Here is a 27,064-nt window from a genome sequence, read left to right as displayed (position 1 = left end):
AGCCTCATGACTCAAGTACGGTGACAGATAAGGAAGTTGGGAGGGGGAGGATTTGGATGTTGATCCAGAAAAGGAGTTGGCTGCAGTGCTTTCTTCCTCAGTCAAGGAGAGCCTTCACTTTCTTAAATTCTTCAAATCTGGCTCTTCCAACCTCGTAAGAGTTTCAAGTTCTGAGCCCAGATAGAAGATAAAGTGAGGGAAAAAAGATGATATTTCATAGTAATAAGTGCAAACCCTGTTTGACTTATGTACCTTAAGAGCCAAGAAACCCAGTCTAATCCGCTGCTCTCCACGTTGGCTCATTGGTAGGCATATACTGTGTCTCAAGAGTTCAGGAGAAATCTAGTTCTAACACGAATCCTTGAAACATTTTTGAGATTTCAGCCTTGTTATCCTTTAAACTATCGGTGTGATCTCATTCCATTTGTTTTTCAGTTTTGTAAAGTATGCAATAACGTCTAATCCCTCTTGGCATTTGCATTTTTCACAATTGAATGTCTTCAGCAGATGTGCACGATGGTCTAGTATTAGCACTCTGCCTGTTGCCTTTTGCTTGGGAGTCTTAAACAAATCAAAAGGGCTTGATTTTCTTAGAGTACTTTTTAGAAGATTTCAAGCCTTAGATTTTCATTTAACAGTGATAACACACATACACCTTCTTTCACAAGTGTGAATGTGCTGTATTTGATTTGTAAATAGTCATTTAGCCCAAAGATACTGGGCATACTTCAAATGCAAGCCAGTGAATGATATTCCAAGAACATAAATCTGTTTGCAGCCTTATTCCAGGACCAAGTTTATCCATTTGTCAATCAGATGCATACTATTCACAGGATAACAGGTTAGGCACATTGAGGAAATCAGAAGTGAACAGACACTTTAGAGCCTCAAGGTGTCTATTATCCAGTCCAGGGATGATAAAACCTCACATATACAATCATAAGCAGAAGGTGAGACGAAATACTGATGGAGTCTCTGGGATGAAATAGTACTTTCCTCTGAAGAAGTCTTCCTGGAGGAGGTGAAATTTTTAACTTGATGATTTTAACGATTCATTAAAATCTTGACAAGCAAGACACTTTTTGAGGACTGGTTTTTTTGAGCTGAAATAAATGTGAGCAGAACTTTTGTGTGTGTGTGGCTTCCCATCACTTAATATTATGCGTTCTCCATTTATTGTCTGGATGTAATTAAGTGACTGAATAATTGGTAATAATTGCTACAAAGAATCTCGTTTGACATTTTTACCTTTTTGAAAAAGTCCTCTAATTTAGGAGCTGAATCTAAGCTTTGGTTTTTCCATTGAAGAATTCAACTTTTACAACTCCAGATTTCAACCAGTGCTATGTTTAAGAACTCTGGGATGTACCTTAAGCCTTATTGAGAGTAAGGTGCAATCAGACATAAGGCAGATCTGTCAGGATGGTTATACAAAGTGTTCAGCCACTAAGGTAGGAAAATGGTCTTGCTACTAGGTGTTTTCCATATATTGAACTTGAGGACAACACAGACACCGAGCCAGAGCACCCAGGACTCTCTGTGGTTCCATGCCCTCCCCATTAGACCGTCTGCTGCCTGGGACTTGGGTCTAATTGCTTCTGCTCCCAGGTTATTAAGGTCCATCTCCCAGCCCCTCTGGCCTCTGCCTGTACCACTTACTGCAGGCTGGAGATTTGACTAAGAGCAAGTTATTCAACATGAAATTTGGCCCAGATGACATGTTTGTCTCTTGAGATATCCGCACCCCAGTTTTCGTTGTAGCATTATCTGCAGTAGCCACAACATGGAAACAATCCAAGTGCCCATTGGATGGGTGAATGGATAAAGAAAATGTAAGATGTATATGTATCCCCTGGAAATGTAAGATTCCATATATTCCATATATATACATAATGGAATATTATTCAGCCATAAAAAAAGAAATCCTGCCTTTTGTGACAACATGGATGGATCTTGAGGATATTATGCTAAGTGAAACAAATCAGACAGAGAAAGATACATACTGTATGTTCTCACTTATATTCAGAATCTAAAGAAGGCAAACTCATAGAAGGAGAGAGTAGAATGGTGGCTACCAGGGGCAGAAGGTGGGGGAAATGGAGAGAATGTTGGTCGAATGGTACAAATTCCCAGCTGTAAGATGAATAAGCTCTGGGGATCTAATGTATAGCATGGTGACTATAATTAACAATGTTATATACTTGAAAGCTGGTAAGAGAGTAGATCTTAAATGTTATCATCCCACACACAAAAATAGTATATTCTGTGAGGGAATAGAGGTGTATCAAATCATCACATTGTACATCTTAAACTTACGTATGTTATTTGCCAGTAGTATCTCAGTAAACCCGAGGAGGGGAAAGACATGTTTGTCAAAACGTAATTATCCTGTGTTGGAAAAGTTTTCTCTCTGATCTGGATGGTAGGTATAGGTATATAAATTCTTCAAGTTACAGTCTTAAGATTTGCGCATTTCATGTATGTTATATCCCAACAAAAAATGTAAAAATAGTAATAAATAAAAACCAGCTGAAGTGTTGTCAGTTTTGGTCTATCCGGGGGTAATTTTGCAATGGTATGTGCATTTTCAAGCATTTAAAAATAAATTTTTAGTGTTTTTCTTTAGTATTCCTTTTAAAATTCTTTTCTAGTCAATTACTTGAAATAACCCAAATAGCTAACAGTGGAAGATTTACAGTAATAACTACTTGTACCTCAAAATTGCAAACAGCTTAGTAGAGCAATAATCGCACCCTCCCCTCACCAAAGTTTGTGAAACAAAAGAAAGGAGGAGAAAACAAAACTTCTGGGCAAAGAGGATGAAAATACTTGTTGCAGAACCACCTTTTTGATGCTTCAAGATTTCCAACATTTAAATACCTAGAATTTGGGGGTAGTGTGACTAAATCATCATTTTGACCAACGTGTTGTGTTTACCAACTTGCATGCAGTCTCACACTTTTCAGCCAATTTTCCCAGCCACCCCTACCCCTCCTGCCTAGCCTCCATCCTGATGTATGTAGCTTTGGGTTCAAATTCAGACCGAAGTCTAGTGGTGAGTGAAAATTACTGATGATGTCAAAGGGAACAAAAATAGAACTTACAGGAAAGTCTTTACCTTTAGCTGTGGTTGTCAAGGTTCAAGCACCAAAAAAGACAGAGACATTCCCTTCTGAGAGAGAGCGTTTCAACAACAACAACAACAAAAAAAAATTTGATGCCACTAAATAATAGCATTAAATCTGTAAAGTCAAAGAACTGTACATAAATTAAATTTGAGTTTCTTCTCCCCAACACACCCAGCCAGTCTCATCATCTTGGATGGATTTACTGATGGGATCGAGTGCTTCTTAACATTACTGTTTTTTTTAAAGATAGCCATTGAGCCTGAACTCTTTTGTTGGAACAGGACAGCTGGGAAGTGGTGGAAGGACTGAGGGGAGAGATGAATTACACCCAGGAGCCACCAATTCAGCAAGGATTTTTGCTGAAAAAAAGGAAATGGCCCTTGAAAGGCTGGCACAAGGTAAGAACTGGCCTGGGACGCACCCTCGTTTGCACCTACACTCCCCACTCAGGACCCGGTTCTTAAGCACTTACATTTAATTTGAAGTTGAGCATGGAGACCAAGAGAAGGATGTTTAAATGGAATGTCTTTATTTTTTTTATTTCTTTTTGGCTGCCTTGGGGCTTCGTTGCTTCGCGCGGGCTTTCTCTAGTTGCGGCGAGCGAGGGCTACTCTGTTGCGGTGCGCGGGCTTCTCATTGCGGTGGCTTCTCTTGTTGCGGAGCACGGGCCCTAGGCACACGGGCTTAGTTGCTCTGTGGCATGTGGGATCTTCCCAGACCAGGGATCAAAACCGTGTCCCCCGCACTGGCAGGTGGATTCTTAACCACTGCACCACCAGGGAGGTCCTGGGAATGTCTTAATGAATTCTGCTTTATTCCCCACAGAGATTCTTCTATCTGGACAAAGGAATCTTGAAATATGCCAAGAACCAAAGTGATGTAAGTTGTCTTGTTAATCCAGTATGCTGTTGAAGAATTCTAAAGGGCTAGTGGTTGTCAGCTCATGGATGAGATTGTGCATATTTGAGAACTACATTTCCCTAAACTGGAGATCAGGGAGGGGTGGTGGTTCCCTCTCAGGGAACAGAGGTACCTGCTCCCTGCTGTCCCTGCTCTGGGTTCTGGGTGGGCTCAGTTCACCCACCAAGTAGAGGTGCAGGAGCCCCTATCAACACCCTACTGGGTATCCAGGCATGGGTTCTGGTCTTAGGGTTGTGCTGTGGGGTTCTCTGGGTTGGGGAGACCTCTTCACAGTGAGCTAACAGGAACAAAACAGAGAGCGTGCCCCTCCCACTGTTATGGGGACTGAGGGGTTTAGTGGAGAAGGCCCTTGGTGAAGCTGACGGGAGGTTCCCTTGTGTGTGGACACCAGGTGGACAGCCCTTGAGCACTCGGAATGACTACTGGTCCTGCCCTCGTAGGGATCCCTCTCTCACCCAGCACTTCTCTCCTCTCGTCTTCCTCTCTTCGCCTCTGTCACGGTGCTCACCTTGTTGGGGCGAATACAGAAACGTGCCATTGTGCCTGACCCACAGTGGCCTGTATTAGCTTCCTTACTCCTCTTTTAATTTAAAAAAATTTTTTTTTGGTTTCTTCAGCTTTTAAAGAAATTTTAAAATTAATTTTTATTGGATTATAGTTGATTTATAATGTTGTGTTAGTTTCTGCTGTACAGCAAAGTGAATCAATTATACATATATCCACTCTTTTTTAGATTCCATTCCCATACGGGTCATTACAGAGTATTGAGTAGAGTTCCCTGTGCTATACAGTAGGTCCTTATTAGTTATCTATTTTATATAGTAATGTGTATATGTCAATCCCAGGCTCCCAATTTATCCCCCCCTTCCGCTTTGGTAACCATATTACTCAGCCGTAAAAAAGAATGAAATAATGCGATTTGCAGCTACGTGGATGGACCTAGAGATTGTCTTATTGAGTGAAGTAAGTCAGACAAAGACAACTATCATCTGATATAGCTTATATGTGGAATCTAAAAAATGGTACAAATGAACCTATTTACCGAACAGAAATGGAGTCACAGATGTAGAAAACAAACCTACTCCTCTTTTTAAGTCACTTCCAAATGAATTTAGACACCGGAAACTATTTCTGCAGGAGGCGGTGAAGTTAACAGGTGAATTCACTGTCATAGGAGTCATGGCGCTAACTTTTTAGTTTCCTCACCTCCTTGCTTCCTCACTTTGCAATGTGCAAACTGCTTGTTACTTAACCCTCTGTAATTCAGTCTCCCGTCTGTAAAAGGGGAGATGTTTCCTCCCTCACAGGTTAAATAGGATGATGTGTGTCCGTGCTAGTTCACGCTAAGTACTGGAGAAGTGTAGTTATTATGTTTACTGTTAGTGGGTGTGGAAGGGAAGGGTAGAGGGAAAGAGTGTTAAGGATGTTCCGATGGTTTTTAACACCGTGGTTCTCAAGGGGCCCCCTTTGTGCCTCTGCAGATAGAGAGAGAGAAGCTGCATGGCTGCATTGATGTCGGGCTCTCGGTCATGTCTGTGAAGAAGTCGTCAAAGTGCATAGATCTAGACACCGAGGAGCACATTTATCATCTGAAGGTGACACTGCTTCCCAGATGCTGTCTCCTGTTGCACAGAGTTCCTTTATGTTGTGAAGGGATTGTCAGTTATAGTACCGTTGGTGATGCCTTTTGAATTTCAAAACATCCAGCCAACATGTAGAAGATCTTCATTATGAAAGTATTTCTAAGGATATATCTATTGCTTTCTGGATGGGACAGTTCTTCATTGTGTAAGACTGTCTCTTACACTGCTGAACGTTTAGCCTCATTGTCTCTTATCCCCTAAATCCCCGCCTCCCTTGTGATTGTGACATCAGTAACAAAAAACCAAAAAACAGAAAACTTCATGTTTCCAAATACAAACCCCCTCTACCCCCAGGCAGTACCATCTTTAGTGAAGAACCATTTACTATAGGTTAAAATGTTTCCTTGGGCTTCCCTGGTGGCGCAGTGGTTGAGAATCTGCCTGCCAATGCAGGAGACATGGGTTCGAGCCCTGGTCTGGGAGGATCCCACGTGCCGCGGAGCAACTAGGCCCGTGAGCCACAACTACTGAGCCTGCGCGTCTGGAGCCTGTGCTCCGCAACAAGAGGCCGCGATAGAGGCCCGCGCACCGCGATGAAGAGTAGCCCCCGCTCGCCGCAACTACAGAAAGCCCTCGCATGGAAACAAAGACCCAACACAGCAAAAATAAGTTAATTAATTAATAAACTCCTACCCCCCAACATCTTCTTAAAAAAAAAAAGTTTCCTGAAATAAAATATGATCTTCAGTCTGAGAAGCCCCATCTTACAACTTAGACTAAATTTATAGGGATTCCATTAAAATTCTCATACCACAGTGATGTCAAAAATTTTCCCCCTAAAGGATGGGTCTCCAAATAGTATTTCTGAAAGCTGCTTAACTACCCTCTTCTGCCCCTTCTCCTGCAGGTGGTATAGATAGTTAAAAGCATGAAGCAAGAGCTTTGGAGATACAGATCTGGTTCAGATCTTGACTGCCTGCCTACTTACTAGCTTTCAACCTTTGACAAATCATTTAATCTCTGAAAGTCTCAGTTTTCTCACCACCCTCCCACCCTGACAATGGGAGTTCCAGTGCTCGTCTTGTAGGGCTGCATGTAGAAAACTTGACGTAATGCCTGACCCACAGTAAGCTCAATATGTTTACATAAAACTATTAGGTGGTACCCGAGAGTTAGAAATTAATTGAGAAAACGTTAAGAGTCTTTTCTTACTTGGACAAATTACTTGGAATATTGGGAGTGGGGGCTGTGCTTTGGGAAAATAAAAGCATGAGATTATGAACTCCCCATCTTAATGTGTCCCTGTCCTCCCCATAGCACGTCGTGGTACTTGGGCAAATACGTGCTTAGCACATACGTGGGCTTGATTGCCCCCACGGCAAAGACATATCCAGCCCACCCTGTCGATGTGCCGAGGGTGAGAAGCCCTGCTGTACGCAATTACCTACAGCCACGGGCATAGGGGCTTAGGCTTGGGGAATAGTACATATTTGACTGTCCTGGGCAGTCAGTTAACAACATCTGGGAAATGAAGTACATTTCAAGAACATAATTTAAAGGAGACAAATAGATGTGAGTCTGTTTGTGTTGCTTCTACTTGTAAACGACACATCCAGTAGCCCCTGGAGGAGTTTTAAGTCTTGTGTGTACTTCTAATCAACATAGCAAACATAAACGCCGACCGAACACTTCCTACGTGAAGGATGTTGCTGACGTTTATTTCCACATCCTTGCTCTCAGTAGCAGCATCAGTAACGATTTTAACTGAATTGACCTGGATTTTTCTTCTTGGAAGTTAACCTACCATACATCCTTTTGAGGTCTTTTAAATTGCCACTTCATGAGTCTCTGTGTTCTCGTATATAGATATATATCATTTTTCATTTTGAAAGCATTAATACACCATCATGCACACACCAATATTGACTATTAAGAAATACCTGTGGTGCGGAGGCGCTTGTTGTATTCTTTTTAGTACTTTTATGCACATTTGAAATACTTTATAATAAAAGTTACTAGATACAAGCATTACTCTTCATAGAAAGTATACATTGATAGTCACTCCTGGAGAGAATGGCTAAAAGTTTGTGTATGTGTGTTTGAAAAATCCTGGAAATCACTGATAAAACTTTATCAGATTTTTGTTTTCTAAGAGTGGGAGAAATGTTCTTTTCAGTAACCTTCACATTCATTAACATATATTCCTCAGCACCATATTCTTTGTCAGAGAAGATTAACAAGATTAAATATTTTAGGAAGAATTTATTAATTCATCCCAGTTCAGAGAAGATGGGTCTGAAAAGTCTGAATTATAAAAGAGTTTTTTTTTTTAAATGGTGCTAATATTTTTAGTACGGTTAGTAGAAACTGGGACAAGAGAACTTGGAACTACTTTAAGAGACGGATAAATGTAAGTTTCAGCTTATTTGTTCTTTAATATTTCCTAATAATAACATAACAATTGGAGTCTTTCATAGAATGCCTAAATGTAGAGTTTATGAAGACCATTTTTGCTCTCCATCTCCTTCTCCAGCTTGTTCCATAGACTACATAAATGTAAATGAAGTCAATAAACTGGTATTTCCACATTTCTACACATGACAGTATGAAGAGGTGCTAGGAGTGACCTCAATGTGATGACTAATTTTTCCTTAGAGTGACTGACATTCTCGTCTCCTTTCAACCCAACATAATCTAGGTAAAGTCAGAGGAAGTCTTTGATGAGTGGGTATCCAAACTTCGCCACCACAGAATATATCGTCAGAATGAAATCGCCATGTTTCCACACGAAGTTAATCACTTTTTCCCAGGATCTGCTGTCACAGACTCTGGTTCTGAGGTCTTGGACACCATTTCCAGTAGGAAGGTAATGATTTGCCGATAATGAATCTGAAGGAAGGTGGCTTTGTGTGTGGGGGAGTCTGCTCTCGGGGGCCGTGTCTGAGGAATGAAGAGTTTGTGGGGAGGAGCAGGGTAAGCTTGGGCTGGGATTTCTTGCGTCTGTGTGTCCACTCAGTCAGAACGAGGGCCAGAAGGGCAACTATTAATGCTGAGAGTGTAACTGGAGAACAGCATGTACGGAGGGATTTAATATCCCTGAAAGCTCCAGCTTTCTCTTGACCAGTTTGACTTCAGTTGGCTTTCTGGTTGTAACATACAAGAGGTGCACTTAGAGTCATACAGAATAGCAAAATCTTTCCCAACATTTGTGTCATTATTTCAGTGTGGTTATCATTTGACAGGAGGAGAAATCAGGGGCCTGTAGCATGGTATGGCCACGCTGTTAATAGCTGGAGGTCTCAGGGTCTCCAGGGGACTGCTTTGCTAGAAGCTTCTTCCTTATTATGGGCAGATGGCTTCCATTAGCTACAAGCCCACTTTATTATCCTTTACCCTAAAGTGTTCCCACCGAGCTCTGTTTTCATTTATAATGTGCTTTTGTCATCTGTGGAACAGCATAGCAGTATATCAAAGCAGAATTCGTTTCAAACCGGAAGCAATTTATCATTTTCTTGTGATGGTGAGACTCGAGTTCCATTATGGTTACAGTCTTCAGAGGACATGGAAAAATGCTCTAAAGGTAGAGTGACTCGAAACCTCTGCTTCTTTCTGTCAAAACCTCTGCTCTTAGATTATACTGGCTTGGTATTCAGACCCCAGATGAATTTGTATCCTCCCCCTTCACTGGTCTACATTCCCTGTCATATTTTGCTTATGAAGTCTGCACTGGTGATCAACAAAAGGCACTTTCCTTTAGAGTTTTATGTCTTCCCCTGGGTGTGCGTGCAGATAGGTTTCCTTTTCTGTTCTTTAAGCACTGATGCCTGATTTCCATATGGCCTACTAAATCACAGAATCCAGGGATGGGGTCTGCACAGTTCGCTATATTTTTTTAAGTGCCAAAAATGCATCTGATGCACATCCAAGAATTTAAATCACTGTTCCAGAGGTGAGTGGGTGAACCAAATGGAGATCCCCACCAAACAGGTGTTCTCTACCCTGGCTGCCCGTTAGAATCGCCAAGAGAGCTTTTAAAATGCAGGATACGCATGCCCAGGCCCCTGTCCCAAAGAATCTTTTTAAATTAGTGTGGGATGGGGCCCTGGCATCACTACTTTTCCCGCAGTTCCTCAAGTGATCCTGATAAGGAGCCAGGGTTGAGAACGCTTACCGTATAGAAGCTCTGTGTTCTCAACCTTAATTAGCTAAGAATCACCCAAGGAACTAAAGAAAAAAAGTCACCAGTGGGATTGGGGGTGTTCTAATTTAATTGCCTGGGGATGGGACTTGGACATAGGTGATTTTAAAAATGTCACCAGTTGATTTTTAAAGTGTAGCCACAACTGAGAACCACTATCAGAGAAAGATGCCTGAAAATTGCACTTTTGCCTGTTGAATGCAGATCTTATCACACCTGGAGCCACATACGTGTTGCCCTCCCAATAAATATGAGCTTCACTGAGTGACATTTTGGGACATTACTCCCTGAAGTGTTTTTCCTGGACCAGCAGCATTGGCCTGGCCTGGGAACCTATTAGAAATACGAATTCTCAGCTTCAACTCAGAGAGACTGAATCAGAAACTGGGGGGTGGGGCCCAGCAATCTGATTTAACAAGTTCTCCAGGTGATTCTGATGACACCAAAGTTTGAGAGCCACCGTCTTTAGGCTTTTGGACCTTGATTTCTCAGGAGGAACAGCCACCGTCATCCAGTGAACAGCACATTGAGGACTAGCTTTTGAGTTAGTGACCCAGGAACGGGGCTGAGGATGCTCTGTGGAGGGGCTGAGGTCAGTCTGTGGAGGACCATGATGGTCCTCTTGCAGGTCCATGATTGACAACGTTATCCTTAGAGACCAATACACCGTTCATTTTAATTTCATTCATTTAACTTGTGTTGGGTCCTTAGAATCGGATAGTGACAGCCTGTTCCTAAAAGATTAGAAGTAACAATGATGGTGCTGGTGATGATGATGGTGACGGTGATGGTGATGAAGACTGATTTATTTAGTGCTTACCATATGCTGGGTACTCTAAATGTACTCTGCATTTATCAACTCACTTTTAACTCAACTATCCTGTGAGATAGGTATATAATTACCCCCGGTTTCCAGATGAGGAAGCTGAGACACAGAGAAGTTATGTAATTTGCCTAAGATTCACAGTTCGTAAAGTACGTTCAAACTGCGGCAGCGTGGTTCTCCAGATGTATGCCCTTAACCACAATGGTCTACTGTCTCTCCTGTAAGAAGGGAAGTGAAGTTTCCTATCCTTATGAGATGTAAAAGCAAATAGAGATAAATGAGAAAAGTAGCTGGCACTAGCAGAGGGAAGCTGGAATGCAAGATAAGTGTGTTTGACTCCTCCTCTTGCTTTTCTCCCACAGAACTGGCAAACTGTCATGCCTGCCTGGTGGAGATGAGCCAGCTTCTGCAAAGTATGGACGTCCTGCATCGGACATATTCGGCTCCGGCTATCAATGTCATCCAGGTTAGCCAGATCCCGCTTCTGTTTCATTCTGGCACTCCTCCGCTTTCCTCTCTCCTCCCAGCCGTTCACTAACAGGGAAGTTGTCTTGTTGGTTGCTTCAGCCAGATTCAAGGGGATGGAGGTGGTCTCTTTGGTGTGTGTCTTTCCCTATGGGTTTGGTAGACCTTACTGTTTGTGCTCTCTTTCCTGTTTTGAAACAAAGGGTGGATCTTTTGAAAGTCCCAAAAAGGAAAAAAGATCACATAGGAGATGGCGGTCCAGAGCTGTTGGCAAAGACGCTAAAGGAACGCTGCAGGTAACCCTTGCTTCCCTCCCCAGGCTGGTTTCCTCATGGACATGTGCTGGGGACTCCTTGGACTCAAAGAGAAAAATAGACAAGTCAATATTCTGTAGTTATTCTCTCAAATACCCTGTGCAGAGAGAGGAATTCAGTCACTTAGATTTTCTGGAAGATTTTCTGAATACTAGAATAAGCATGTAATGAATATTGGGTAAAGGGTTTTGGTTTTCCCTTCTTTAATGCTTAGCCTGCCCGCTCTCTTCCCTGCTTCCGTGTGTGCCTTGATTTGTGGCTGCTGTGGTCGTGTGCTCTGACTCACCTCTTCTCCTGCAACTCAGTGGATTCATCATCCCTCTGAGCCCGCTGGCTGGAGCCTCTGGGAGCAGGACACTGTACAGACTCTCTCTTGCCTCTCGTCTCCAACCTTCCAATCCCCCATCAGAAGTTCACTGCATAACGCTAGCCGCTGACTTCCCAATGCGCGGCTAAGCCAGAAGCCACGATTTGCAGCTCAGCCATTGCATATTAAATTGCAGCATTGTCAGGGTCAAAATAAATCAGAAACTTACAGAAACTGTTATACTCTTGTATATTAATAACTCTGGTTCAAAGCACTTTATGGGTTGAACTTAGATACTTTGAAAGCAAAGAGTGATTTGTATATCAACATGTGAGAAGGAGGTTTGTTTCGTAAGAAGCACCAGGTACAAGTAAAGAAAACACTTTAAAATCTACCCCATTAACTATTAGCAACCTAGATCCTGGGTGATTATTGCCAGGAGGAAGGAAATGAATTTAAACGAGAAACAGCCCGGCTGCTTTAGCTGTCATTTTCAACCTGTAGCTTTAATGCTGTGATCACCTCCAAAGGAAAATGTGATTTCTCATCTATTTTTATTTTGCAAGAAGCCAGTGAAAGATTCTGTGACAAGTGTTTTCCTATAAGTTATCACTCAATTGAAAGACTTTTCTATAGAATGTTCTTAGTACTTTCCAGTCCTAGAAACAAGTAAATATTCTAAGCAATTCGTATCTAAAAAGAAATATCTCCCTTTGGTGTCACTTCAGGTCCCCAAACCTTTTTCTGGCCCAGTAAGACTGCATTCCTCCAATCCTAATTTGTCAACACTAGATTTTGGAGAAGACAAAAATTATTCCGATAGCTCTGAAACCTCATCAGAATTTTCTAAAATGCAAGAAGATCTGTGTCATATTGCCCATAAAGGTAAATGAGTTTTCTTTCTTCCTAATGTGTTTGATGAAAATGTTAAATGTTCGTCTGAATGTGAAATGTCCTTGGAGAGGGGAATCTTAGTTGGTTTGTTTTCTGCTCTATTAGGATTTCAGGCAATCTAATTTTTATTTTATTTCCCTGGTAGTACAGAGTGTATTGGCAACAAGTTTCTTTTTAACTCTGTAGGGGGGAAGGTGAGAGCCTTCAGTATACTTTAAAGGCTGAGCAATTTATATGCTGCTGATGAGAGAGTAAATTGGTACTTCTCTGGAGGGCATGTGACATCATGTTTCAAGTTTTAAAAAAGTCTGCCTATCCAGCAATTCCACTTTGAAGAATTCATTCATAGGAATTAATTTTAAAATTATCCAAAGATATCCATCATAGCAGTGTTTATCATATCAGAAATTAGAAATAGATTTTCACCATCATTAGGAAAATGCAAATCAAAAGCATGGTGAGACATTACCATGCACCTAATAGAATAGCTAAATTTAGAAAAAAAAACCTGACAGCTGGTAAGGATCCAGAGAAACTGGATCTCTCATCCATTGCTGGTGGCAATGCAAGATGGTACAGCCACTCTGGACACGTGTTTGGCAGTTTTATGTAAAACCAAACATGTACTTACCATACAACCCAACATTCACTTTCCTGGGCATTTATCCCAGAGAAACGTAAACTTAAGTCCACACAAAATCCTATACACAACTGTTCAGAGCAGGTTTATTTGTATCAGCCAAAGACTGGAACAACCCAAATGTCCTTCAGCAGATGAATGGTTAAACAGAAGGTGGTACATCCACGCGGTGGAACACTACTCAGCGATGAAAAGGAATGAACGGTGGATACGCGGCACAGTGGAGGGGATCTCAAGGGCCTCATGTTGACCTAAAATAGCCAATCTCAAAAGGTGTCATAGTGTATGATTGAACTTATTAACACTTTTGTAGTGATACAAGCACAGAGATGGAGAAATGATTAGTGGCTGCCAGGGGTCAGGGACAAGGAGGAGGGCAAGTATGATTATAAAGGGGTAGTAAGAGGAATCCTGGTAGTGATGGAAAGCTCTATATCCTGATTCTAGTGGTGGGTCCCCGAATCTAGACATACAATAAAATTGCATTGACCACCATACGTGTACACATATTCACAAGTGAGAGCCTGTCAAACTGGTGAAATCTGAATAAGAGCTGTAGGTTATACCAATGTTAATTTCCCAGGTTTGATGTTGTACCAAAGTTACGTAAGATGTTACCACCATGGGAAACTGGATGTAGGGCACCCAGGGCTTCTCTGTACTGTTCTTGTAACTTCCTGTGAGTCTATAAAAATTTCACAATAGCAAGCTTAAAAAAAAATTAGAAATAACCTAAATGCCTGACAGTAGAGGGATTGGATTTTTAAAATGCAATGTAATCATATATTAGAATACTCAACAGCTACAATAATAGTATCTACCTTATATCGAACACAGTGTCATGTCAGGTATTTGCTAATAAGCACTTAACATGCAGTATTTCATTGAATTCTAGCAGCAGCCCGCAGAGTGTGTATGACTGTAACCTCTTATCTGTGCACACGTAAGAAACCTGAGGCTTAGAGAAGCCAAAGAACTTCGTGAGGGTCCCATGGTAGAAAGTAGCCAACCTGAGACTTGAATTCTAACCTGCCTGACCCCAGAGTCTGTGCTCCTCACGTGGTGTCTCACTGCCCTCACAGATGGGGTAGCCAGGGTTATTTTTATTTTTATAGGTATTGGAAGATTGACACAACACATTGAGCAAAAAATATAAGGTATGATCCCATTATTTTTTTGGAAAAAATAAACTATATAAATCTGGCACGTATACGCATATTAAAAAAGTCTGAGAGGATACATACCAGCATTTTAGTGATGGAGACTGGGAGTACTTATTCTGCTTTTTAAAAAAAATTATCATAGATTTATCACTTTTTAAAGGAGAAGATGAATTAAAATTTTTTAAATGGGAGGGCAGTACTTGAAGTGGGAGGAGAGAAGACGTTTCCTATTTTGCTTTTCTCTCATCACCCTGTATTTTTCTTCCTTTACATCACTGATTCCTTTGGCTCTTTTCCCTTACCCTACAAACTTAAAATAAAACACGTTGGTTATGAGGAAACCATTTTATGCTCTTTACAGATTCTTACCTCAAACTCTTGTCCAAGTGACCGTTAGAACCTTGTCTATGTTTGGCAGTACAACTTATCTGTAAAATGGGAAGAATTACCTGCCCCACCCCTTTAAAGATCTTCACACACCCCAGTGTGGTTCTCTAGTATTAAAGGACCACTTGTAATTAGGTTGTTTCATTTTAGGTTTTGTGGGAGGAAGTTCCTATACAGTACCATTACTTTTTAATAATATGCACTGTCTCTTTAAAAATGAGAAGCTAGTGCCTCCCTGCGGAAGGGAACTATCCTGATTTTACCTGCCTTGAAGAAGCTGCTTCCTCAGAAGGACAGCATTTGCTCTATTGAGTTGATCCCCTGACCCTGTCCTCCTGCAGAGGGCCTGACATTGTGCAAGGTTTATAATGGGCCTCAGCCAGCTGTTCTGTCTTTTGGGCTTTGTGAAAACCAGCTGGCTGCAGGGCTGCCACATACCTAGTCTAGGTCAAGATTTGTGCTCCGAGAAAAGTCCAGGAAAACCTATTCAACTATAGCCCGTGCCCCATGGGCTTGCGAACAGTGAATTCCACAGGGAGCCCAGCAAGCTTTGTTTCATTCCTGTGGTTTTAGAGTGTACTTGCAGAGACTGAAAGATCTCGGGGAGTCCCTTTTACAGAGGCTGTAATTCAGAGGCCTCATGAAATGAAGACAGTTCTCAGGTTCTCCCTGTGTCCTGTGACCTTGCCTGCTTTCTCACTTCCATTCAAACTTTTGAAGCATCTTGACTTTTCTTCCTTTGTAAGCCTGATTTTGTTACTGACAGTTTTTACTGTACTTTCTTAACTGCATCACTAATCTGTTGACCATGACTTCAGAGCAGCTGATCTCAAGGCAAGAATTCCATTGTTGTTGTAAATAGTCTTATATTACCTACTTTTCTTCAGCTTGTTAAATGCATCTGAATTCTCCCTGTCTCATAGAAGTTGGATCAAATGGTAGGCAACTAATATACACCCATCCTAAAAAGTCTTTGTTGTATATTTTAGACTATAAATTTGATTTTTATGGTGTATCATTGAACTAATTCTCATTGGTTCATGTGTCTGGCTTTGTGTCTATGTTGACATATATATAAGCAAACAGAACAAAATGTACTAAAGTCTAAAAGTCATAAGTAATTTGCCTTACATATATTAGCTTTTACATATCCCAAAATGTATTTCATGGAACACTTTGCCCATATAACACTTTAAAAAACAGAAGAATTCCACGATCTAAAATGTTTGGAAAACACTGCTGACTATACTCTGCTTTGCATTTACACAAAAAGCAGTAAATATTAAAGGCCCTAGAGAAGTCCTGCAGCAGAGAAGCCTGTTAGCTTTGTTTAACTTAATGATTTTCAAATTTTCAACGTTGTTAGGGAAAATCTCCTCCCTCTTCCCCAAACTGCTGTCAGCTATTATCGCTCTGGAACTAAAGTTCCTGGAAACATGTCAGCAAACATTGTAAATAAGAAGCCTTTTTGGAGCTAACCCTCTATACAAGCTAAGTCAGAAAACTTGCATTCAACTAGGCCACCTCTGTTATGACTAGCTGTGGGACTTTCACCTCATTGATTAACTTCTCTGGGCTTCAGTTGCCTCATTTGTTAAATGTCTTAAAGTAGTTGTCCCGACTCTTTGGCCTCTCAAATTCTGTAATTATCTTCTATGATTAATTGTTTTCCACTGAACAGAAATCATGCTGCTGCTTCTTGTTACAAGGAGATTTTGTGAGAGAGTGTTCTATTAGTAATACAAGCAAAAATTACCATATTTGATGAGCAGATTTAGGATGGGAAAGCAAGGACTAGTATAGGACTGGGGTCAGGGTACTCCAGTTAGAAGTGGATATTCACATTCTGCCTTGGAAGGGAAAAAAGTGAGGTTTTAGGGATACATCTCCTGCAACCTGTGGAAAATCTTTGCAGTGAGAGAAATCTTCATTTACAAATAGTAATAGTAATAGTAATCTTCTAGTTTGGTTGAATGCCTTGTTTTACTGCAGGCCATCTGAAAGCCAAGGGAATTGATTTGGTAAAGTGGCAGCCAGCTGAGTGCCATGTCTGTTTAATTTAGAGCAATAAACATGACAATGAAAAAAAAAATTTTTGTAACTATGTATAAAGTGACAGATGTTAACTATACTTATTGTGGTGTTCACTTCCAAATGTATACAAGTATTGAATCATTATGTTGTATACCTGAAACCAGTATAATGTTGTATGTCAGTTATACCTCAATTAAGAAAAGAATTGTAGTAAGATACTAAGTAAACTTACCAAAAAATGACAGTGACGAGGTGTTCCCCCAGGGACCCACTCAGATGGGCATGGGTATCCTGTGGAGTTGCAAGGGGTAGGGGTGCCTGTCTAAAAGGACCTAAAATGCAGTGAGTGAGTTAACTGCAGGGCTTGTTGCTTTCTGGGTGAGAGCTTCCACTGCTTCTACTGCTCCGTAGATTCTGGTCAATCTCTCATTCATAGAACTGCTACCCTGTGCATTTATTTATAAATGATGTTCCAGCAAGAGACTCAAGTATCCTAAAACTGCTGCCCATATTTCAAAAGACTGCAGCCATCACCACTTTCAGCCTCGTATGTTTCTTTCATCACCACCACTATTATTATTGCAGTAGCATTTATTATTATATGCGATGCATTGGGTTAAGTGCTTTACCTACATTATCTGATTTAATCCCCATAATGATCATATGAAGTAAATGCTATTATTATCCCTAGTTACAAGTGAGGAAACTGGGGTCCAGGTGCATAATATACCTGTCCGAAGTCCTGCAGTGAGTAAGTGATGGAGCTGGGAAGAACCCAGGGCTGATGTGGGAACTCACACTGTTGGTGGCTCTGTTGTGCTGCCTGTTATTGTGCTCAACTGAATTGTTTAAATCAAAGAGCTAAGCGTGTTCCATAGACACTATTAGAAAATTCAGTACCTATTGACCCTTGACCCCGTCTTCTGTCAACAGAAGCACCATAATTTGTGTGTGCATTTAAACAAATTGCTTATTTGTCCTATGATTTTGTGAAGATGCTCTAAGTCTATGGCTTAACACCACAACCTCAGACAATTTAGGGACAGCCTATCGAGAGAGGTTCAGTTGTCTGCGTGGCTGTGGAATGAAGGGAGTAATTCAGTCATGCATATTTAGTTTCTGTGATACTGAATCGGCCACTCTGGAATAACAATACCTCAAAAAGTGCAGCGCCAGGCAGTTCAGTCTTATGCCAGGCCATTGGAGTAGAAATATGTCTCAGCCTCTTCCTTCTTCCTGCCTTTCTAAAACAAAATAGAATAAAGGAGATTGGAAATATTCACACGTGATTTCCATGATCAATTCGGATGACAATTGCCTTATCCCTAGGAGGCAATTTGTACATTATGTGATCAAAACTTGGTGAATTTTTTGCTGTACCTAATAACGGTTTTTAAAACTTCAGTTCAGGCATCTGAGTGCCTAATAACACTGAGCTCTCATTGTACCTGAATGCTCACTAAAGTGAACCAATTGTGGAATGCCACGTTGAGAGGTGGGGAATTCTGGGTCAGGCAGCTGGAAGGACTAACAAGGAAGAGGGTAGTTAACACCTTTTGGGAAATAATTTTAAACTTATAGACAAGTTGCAAGAATAATACAAAGAACTCTCGTATGTCTTTTATCCAAATTCACCATTTTTAATATTGTGCTGCATTTATCTCTTTCTACACACACACACACACACACACACACACAGACACACACACACAGACATATATACACACACACACAGACATATATATACATACACACACACACAGACATATACACACAGACACAGACATATATACACACACACACACACAGACACAGACATATATATACACACACACAGACATATATATACACACATACACACAGACATATATATACACACACACAGACATATACACACACAGAGACATATATATATACACACACAGACACACATATATATACACACACACACAGACATATATACACACACAGACATATATATATACACACACATATATACACACACACAGACATATATATACACACACACACAGACATATATATACACACACAGACATATATATATACACACACACACACATATACACACACATAGACATATATATACACACACACAGAGAGACATATATATATACACACACACACAGACATATATATACACACACACAGACATATATATATACATACACAGACATATATATACACACACAGAGACATATATATACACACACACAGACATATATACACACACACACACAGACATATATACACACACACACACATATATATATACACACACACAGACATATATATACACACACAGACATATATACACACACACACAGAGACATATATATACACACACACACATACACACACACAGACATATATATACACACACACATACACACACACAGACATATATATACACACACAGAGACATATATATACACACACACACACACAGAGACATATATATATACACACACACACACACATGCAGATATGTGTGCATTTATTTTTTCTCATCCATGTGAAAATAGGAATCAAACATCATGTCTTTTTTTATGCCTTTATGCTATATGTATATTTCCTAAGAATAGGGGTATTCTGTTACTTAACCACAGTTTAGTTATGAAATTCAGGAATTTTAGCATTGAAACAGTACTTTTACCTATTCTGCCTTCCGTATTCAAATGTTGTCAATTATCCAAATAGCATCCCTTAATAGCTCTTTTCCCCTTCAGTACAGGCTCTAGTCCGTGGTCATAGAGTGCATTTAGTTATCATGCCTGTTTAGTCTCCTGTAATTAGGAACAGTTCCTGAGTCTGTCTTTCTCTCTGATGAAATTGACACTTTTGAAGAATACAGGCCAATTTGAAAAAATAGGATGGTCCTTGTTTTGGGGTTGTCTGATGTCTCCTCCTGAGCAGATTCAGATGGCCTGTCTCTGGCTTGTGTACGACAAAAACAATAGTGTGTCTTTTTCAGGGTATCACACAAAGTCCCAAGGTACACGAAGTCCATCTGACTCTCACCAGTGATTAATTTTGGACACCTAGTTAAGGTGCTGTCTAGTTTCTCCTCTGCATCGTTACCATTTTCCTTCTGACAACCAATAAGTTCTGTTTTCAAACATTTCCAGTCTTTGGAGATACAAACAAAACTAAATGTTGATAATTGAGAAGGATAGTCCTTTCAAGTGTCAAAATATCCTGGTGACAGCTCATAAAATCATGGAATTTTATAGTGGATAGGGACTTCGGAATTGACAAATATGTGTGATTTTCAAATTTTTAATAGATCTGATGCTTTAGAGTAGTTTTAGGTTCATAGCAAATTGAACAAGAAGTAGAGTGTTCCCATACCCGCTCCCCCATACATACATACATAACCGCCCCCACTATCAGCATCCCACCAGAGTGGTCCATTTGTGAACCATCAATAAACCTACACTGAAACATCATTATCACCCTGAGTCCCTGGTTTACATTAGGGTTCACTCTTGGTATTACATTTCAGATGTATTTTTTAAAGTCAATTAGGTGCACATTTGCTGGACGCAAAATATTCATGGCTGTTACTTTTCTAAGTTCTTTTATAAGAAATACGTCTCTATATATCTTGTTTTTAATTATGACTCTTTTATTCCTTTTTATAATGATTATATCTTTATAGTCTACTTCACTTTAAGGTCAGCTTTTAATACCATATTAACGGAGAGAGAGAAACTGAAGCAGCTGATGGAGCAGGATGTCTCTGTCTCCCCCTCTGCCCAGGTCCTTGGTCTGAAGCACGCCCTGTCATCTGTAAGTTACACGTCTGTGTCATGGAAATGCCTGACAGTGTGTCCAGGCTCATGAACATTTTATATTTTCCATTGCCATGGTTATGTTGAAAATTCATGATTTCCAAGGTTGTGTTGAAAATTCATGAGAAAACCAAACACATTATCCAAATTACATTCTAACCTTTCATCAGATCTGCTTGTTCTAAACACCAAAGCTGAGCCTACTCGAAATCTTAGTAGCTAGTATTTCACTGAGCATTAGATACTCTGTTTGGTTTCCTCCTATTTATCTTGAGTTTTCTGTTTCTGTAAAGCTTTTGTTATATGTTTTTGTTTTAAATTTATTTATTTTGGGCTGTGTTGGGTCTTTGTTGCTGCGCGGGCTTCTCTCCAGTTGCGGCGAGCGGGGGCTACTCTTCGTTGCGGTGCGCGGGCTTCCCACTGCGGTGGCTTCTCTTGTTGCGGAGCATGGGCTCTAGGCGCACGGGCTTCAGTAGTTGTGGCTTGCGGGCTCTAGAGCACAGGCTCAGCAGCTGTGGCACGGGGCTTAGTTGCTCTGCGGCATGTGGGATCTTCCCCGACCAGGGCTTGAACCCATCTCCCCTACATTGGCAGGTGGATTCTTACCCACTGTGCCACTAACGAAGCTCTCGTTATATGGTTGTCTTGACATTTGTTTGTTAATGCTTACAAAGTCTGACAGTCTGCAGATTTCCATACCTAAGACTTCACAAGCTTAGATTGACTTTCCAAATTGACAGGTACAGGCAACAGAGTGAAATTTTGAATTCACACTCTTCTCCGCTGCCCAGCATTGATCCTGTCTACCTGTTTATACCACGTCTCTTTCAAAGACAAAAAAGTGATTTGATTTGATAGTACAAATGTTCAGCTCCCGCCTGCTCCCCACATGGGCACAAAGAGATGTCATAAGGAGTGTCAGGCAATCATTGTGCCTTCATAACAGCAGAAAAATCACTGCCAAGCCCCAGATGTTTTTCAGTAAGCCGTCCTGTCATTCACTCGCTTTCCTTTTTTTTCATCGATTCCAGTTTATTCCTCAGAAGAGCTGGACTCCATTGAAGTGCAATATCTTAGAACTCTGTTTCGAATAGCTGACAATGTCTGGCTATTATCTCTGTATCTATCAAAAATCTGGAGAACTTTTAAAAGAACATACTTATTTGCTCCTACTCTTTGCTTGTATGTGGAACACTTATTGTGAAAAGGGAGAGAGTGTGTGCACATATGTGAAATTACCATCTGAAGCAATACTGAACTTTCTATGAAGGGTCAGATAGGGGAGATGAATTTTAGGATTTTGTTTTCAGAAGCCAATTCAGGCAGTGAGAGAACTAGAAAATACCCACCCATGTTTTCTACTCATATTACTGAGAAAAGTAAAGCAATGCTTTTGGTGTAACGTTAATGGTAAATACATTACCAGTGGTACATACTGTCATTGTAAGATACTTAAGGAATATTCGCTCAGTTGAATATTTCCAGTATGTTATCTCTGAAAGAAATAAAAAATAACATAGATTTACTCCATGTTTAGAGTCTTAATGTTGTAGACCCAGAGACAGAAACGCCCCTTTTGGATTGTAATGGACAGCCAGCCACACACTGGGTGCTGCTTTGGTTTGAGGGAAGCAGGGTGGTTTTTTTCTTTTTTTTAAGTTTATTTTTTAGTGGTAAAAGCATTTCTTATTGTTCCCAGTAGGGTGGCCTTTAGTGCACTTAGAAGGTACCTCTGATGGGCTTCCCAAAGTCCTTTTCACTGTCGTCTTCCTGTCCCCTGCCCTCCTCCTGTGGAGGTCTGGCCTCATTTTGTTAATCTGCTGGTCTGGTAGAGGCCATGAGACCCCCCTGGCCATGGTATCCTAGTCCAGAGCCACTACCTTCTCTAAGGAGTTCTCCCTCACCCATGGTAAGGATTTTGGAAACTTAAGATAAAACAGAATGATCCTTTCCTTTTTGTCTTGGATTCCTGATTAAATTCAAGACTTGTTTTTTAAAAATAAGAATTTTAGAGTTATCTCAGGGGTATCAGAATGAATATGTTTGTGCTGTATGTGCAATCTTTGTGTTTTTCTTTCTTCTGCCTGTGGCTTACAAAGGAAAGAGAAGCTACTAAAATAGCACATTTTTCAGACCATATGGAGATTCTAGCCAGTGGTATAGATTCTAGCCACTTACACTAAGACGCCAGCAACATATTGGCCAAAGTGAGTGCCCGGTAGAGGTTATTAGATGTAGTTGTGTGATTTAAGAAACATTTACTCAGTGTTTCCTAAATGACCCTTGAGAATTTCCCGATAACCCTTTCCATCTGTGAGTACTAAAAAATAAAGCCAAAATTCTTGTTTGAGATCCAGGCAGTGGGTTAAATATAGACATCATTCTATGCTCTCAGCAGCTAGACCCTGTGGGCCCTGATGGATGGGAAAGGCTCTGAGCTTCTCAGAAGAGAGTCAGGAAGACAGACAGACAGGATGGATCTGTGTACAAGCACCTGGGAAGCTGACTGTGGGAGTGTGTGTGGGTGAATCAGATGAAGTTGTCCCTTTCTAAAAACAGATCATCTGGAGAACAGTTGGTCACAGGCGATACCAGCATGAAAGAAACACCTTCCTTTACTCTCCTAGTTGGGAGGATGGGCTAGGGAATCACACCTGTCCAGGGAGAAATAAGAGATCTGGGTGGGCTGACATGAGCTCACATCTCACAGCCCCCTTCCCAGGGCCCTGGTCCTTAGCCCTTACCCAGGTAAGTAAGCTCTTTTTTTTTTTTTTTTTATTTGAATAAACTATCTTAGTCATGAAGAATGAATATAAAGCAATGAATACCTATATTGTAAAACAGTAAAATTAATCCTCCACAAAATCTTCTCAGCACACTTCCTAAGATCCAATTCAACTAGTGTGATAATTAAATAACATTAAAATATGTCCAATCGTAAGGGGTAAGAGCAGCATTTTTATTGAAGATGAGAGAGAGAAGCTTGGGATCTTTAGAGGGAGGTAGTAAGAGTCTAAAGGCAGCTGGGAAGGAGGAGGGGCCGAGAAACCTCGAGTAATAAAAGCTGTAGGTGTTTGTGATTTCCTTCTCCACCGAAAGGAAAGCCTTACTAACCCTACTTCCGTCCCTGGAAATGAGATTCGAGAAGGGCCTCCGTTTCCAGTGTTTAATATCTTGTATCTGCCAGGCATCTCAGGAGTATCTTGTTGGATAACATTCAAGAAAAATAGTCAAGGAAGTGCCCCCGAGGGCTCCGCCACACTGGGCCCGCTGCTGTGCTTTTCTGAAACATCCATTTATTAACGGAGCCCCACTATTTTTAACGTGTTCCAGGCCCTAGCACAAAACACAGATCTTAAAGAACGCTTATGCAGAATCCATGCTGAGTCTCTGCTCCTCGACCGCCCAGTTGCTGCCAAGTCGGGTGATCGTCTGGCAGAGGTGGGTAATGTCGCCGCGCCTTGTCCCCGCAGGCCTCCCTGCTGCCCCTGGGAGTTGTGCTTCCCTCACCACGGGCAGCTGAGGATTCCCAGGCTTCCTTGAAAGTATGCTGCTAGCTGCATTTCTAAACTGCTTTTTCCCCCTGGAACTCTTCCTCCCTTTGTACTTCTTTACCCCATTTTCCTCCTAAGGATCACCCTTTTCTCTTGATATTACTGGAGTGGGGACTGTGCAGAGACAAATGTTTTATCCTGTTACTTCTGAAAAAACCCTCACTTTCTCCAACCTATAGCATCCCAGTTCCCAGCCAGCTTCTTTTGCTCCCTCTCTGAGAACCACTGTCCTATTTCTGTGTGGCTGTTTCCTTCTCCCTTTCCTGTGATTACCCTCAGAGGGGGAGAATTATTACAGTTGAGTGTCTTGGTCAGTTCATAGTGTGTTAAAAATGTCTGTTCTCAAGACTTGGGATGTTTATCCGAAATATTCTTTGACTGTGTTTAAAATGAGAAAGTTCAGAAAAATACAAGTGGATTACTTGAAAAAATCAGTAGAAAAGGGTAATGAAGGTCAAAATTGTTTTTAGCAATCTCTTATGTTTATATGCCTGCCTCAATTGTGCTAAATTTTTCATTAACAAATGTATTAGACTGAGTGCATTAAAAAAAAAAAAAAAAGGAAGGTCAGGTACAAGAGGTGGGCATTGTAAATTTTTTAAAGGAGTTTCTAATGTTTAATCTTAATTCGTCCTCCTCCTTTTTCTGTCCTCAAAGAAAACAAAAGCTTGACACAATTCCTTTACTCCTTGGAAAGTTGTTGTGTCGGGCGACGGGAAGATTAGATGCTGGAATCAATCAGACTGAAAGGCCCAGGCATCCACCTTCATGTGAAGCACAGACTGTGTCCTGGGCTGATGGGACCCTCTTCTGATGAGGGTGGTACCCTCTCTCCGCAGGGCTGGAGGGCCTCTTATTACTTCTGAGATACATGTCAGTGGTTGACCATGAAATTCTGCATCTTCCCTGCCCTCAAGAGATCTTTTCAATCACCTTATTTATTTTTTTAATTTTTATTAGAGTTGATTTACAATGTTGTGTTAGTTTCAGGTGTACAGCAAAGTGAATCAGTTGTACATATACATCTATCCTTTAGCCCAGACCCAAACTGAATCCCCTGCAAGACTGAGCACCTAAACATTACCTAAAGGTAATGTTTAGGTGCTCAGTCTTGCAGGGGACTCATTTCAGGCCTGGGCAAAGAAATATGCTTACCAGGAGGGCTGTCTCTGAATCTGCTGATACAGGTTTGCTGTATCAGGGCTCAGTCACTGAGGCCAGCCGTCACTCAGGGTGGCTTGCTGCCAAATGCAATGTCCTTCTGTGGGGTTTGGTGCCCGCTTCCAGGCAGCACTACCTTTGAAATTATCACCTAATTACATTAGTTTATTTAACAAGCCATTAAATAGACAAACGGCAAGTTGACCCTTCATTTATGGTTCTGTAAATTTATAGTCAATGCGTACCCTTGGGGCTATTTGCATTTGGGAAAGGAAACCAAAATCACAGGTCTTTTAAAATGCATGTTTTTAAATTGATCTCACAAGTAATGTACCTGAAGGCTTAAATGCTGTACATTGTCTTTGAAGAGGAGTGATAACATCCCTCAAGCTCACAGCTTCCAAAACCGCCTGCTAGTGTCTTGAATTGATGATTTGCTTGTCTCACTGATCTAGTTCCTCTTTCAGTGATTTTCTGTTTTCCGTGTTTTATCCTGCTTTTCACAGAGTGTGAAAAGGAAAGGCTGACTTTCCCAGTATGGGAAAAGTCATTGTTGCCCTCAGGAAATAAGAGAGTGAGTGGAAATGGCCGCCCCAGAGCCTGAAAGCTCGACTCCAATGTCCTTTCCTTGGGTAGCTCACAGGCTTCTCAAACACTGTGGGAATGACAGTTCCCACACTGGGATCAGCCCAGGGTGCTCTGTTTTTAGGCCCTCTTACTTTCTTTGCTTCCCTTCTGTTACCTTTTAGCTGCACAAATTACCCATCTTTGGTGTTCTAAAACCTACCTGGATTCTAAAATCTCCCCTCCTATCAAAAATTACTCTCAAAAAAAAAAATTACTCTCATATCCTATCAAGTCCTTCTATTTTAAATTTCTGAATCTGAACATTTACTATTATGAGGTTATGAGTGCTTAGATTATTTTATGTTATTTTAGACTCCAAATGAAAGGCCAAGTGACTTTCGGGATAATATCCTACTAAATCTGAAGTCCATTTAAGAGACCAAACAAGCAAGAACTTGAAAGAAAACTCTAAAACAAGACTTTTGATTCTTTTAATTGCTCGTTTGCTATATTCCATGTGCACTTAAATGCATTGTCTCACAAAATCCTAACCACAGCTCTATGAGGTAGGTGATGGTAGTTTCATTTTAGAGACAAGGAAACTAAAGCCCAGATCCGGGAAGATCCCACATGCTACGAAGCAACTAAGCCCGTGCTCCACAACTACTGAGCCTGCGCTCTAGAGCCCGTGAGCCACAACTACTGAGCCTGCGTGCCATGACTACTGAAGCCTGCGTGCCTAGAGCCCGTGCTCCACAGCAAGAGAAGCCACCGCAATGAGAGGCCCACGCACCTCAATGAAGAGTAGACCCCGCTCGCTGCAACTAGAGAAAGCCCATGGGCAGCAACGAAGACCCAACGCAGCCAAAAAATTTAAAAAAAAAAAAAAAATCTTTCCATTGCACACTAAAATGAATCACTAATGAATGAAATTCAAACTGAAAAATATTGATTTAAATGTTTAACAAATGGCTAGAGTAGGGAGGACTTCCTAAATGTGGAAGCAATAGAAAAAGTTACAAAAGAAATGTTGACTAGATTTGGATTTTTATTTTTTTTTTTGGCGGTACACGGGCCTCTCACTGTTGCGGCCTCTCCCGTTGTGGAGCA

General features: G+C 41.0%; 1 protein-coding gene across 1 annotated transcript in view; it reads left to right on the top strand.

The window, feature by feature from the left end:
- OSBPL3 (oxysterol binding protein like 3) overlaps positions 1 to 27,064 on the top strand; it is a 193,498-nt gene that overhangs the window by 119,271 nt on the left and 47,163 nt on the right. Inside the window, exons 3-12 of the mRNA XM_024755028.1 lie at positions 3,410 to 3,526; positions 3,954 to 4,007; positions 5,531 to 5,644; positions 8,331 to 8,498; positions 9,089 to 9,212; positions 11,019 to 11,122; positions 11,325 to 11,417; positions 12,471 to 12,627; positions 20,540 to 20,670; positions 24,006 to 24,113. Of these exons, the coding sequence (XP_024610796.1) occupies positions 3,410 to 3,526; positions 3,954 to 4,007; positions 5,531 to 5,644; positions 8,331 to 8,498; positions 9,089 to 9,212; positions 11,019 to 11,122; positions 11,325 to 11,417; positions 12,471 to 12,627; positions 20,540 to 20,670; positions 24,006 to 24,113 (1,170 nt within the window). The remainder of the gene's footprint in view (positions 1 to 3,409; positions 3,527 to 3,953; positions 4,008 to 5,530; positions 5,645 to 8,330; positions 8,499 to 9,088; positions 9,213 to 11,018; positions 11,123 to 11,324; positions 11,418 to 12,470; positions 12,628 to 20,539; positions 20,671 to 24,005; positions 24,114 to 27,064) is intronic.

This window comes from Neophocaena asiaeorientalis, unplaced genomic scaffold (genome assembly GCF_003031525.2).
Source record: "Neophocaena asiaeorientalis asiaeorientalis breed wild unplaced genomic scaffold, Neophocaena_asiaeorientalis_V1.1 scaffold36, whole genome shotgun sequence".
Taxonomy (NCBI): domain Eukaryota; kingdom Metazoa; phylum Chordata; class Mammalia; order Artiodactyla; family Phocoenidae; genus Neophocaena; species Neophocaena asiaeorientalis.
Note: the sequence above shows the minus strand (reverse complement) of the source record. Positions and strands in the feature narration are given on the sequence as shown.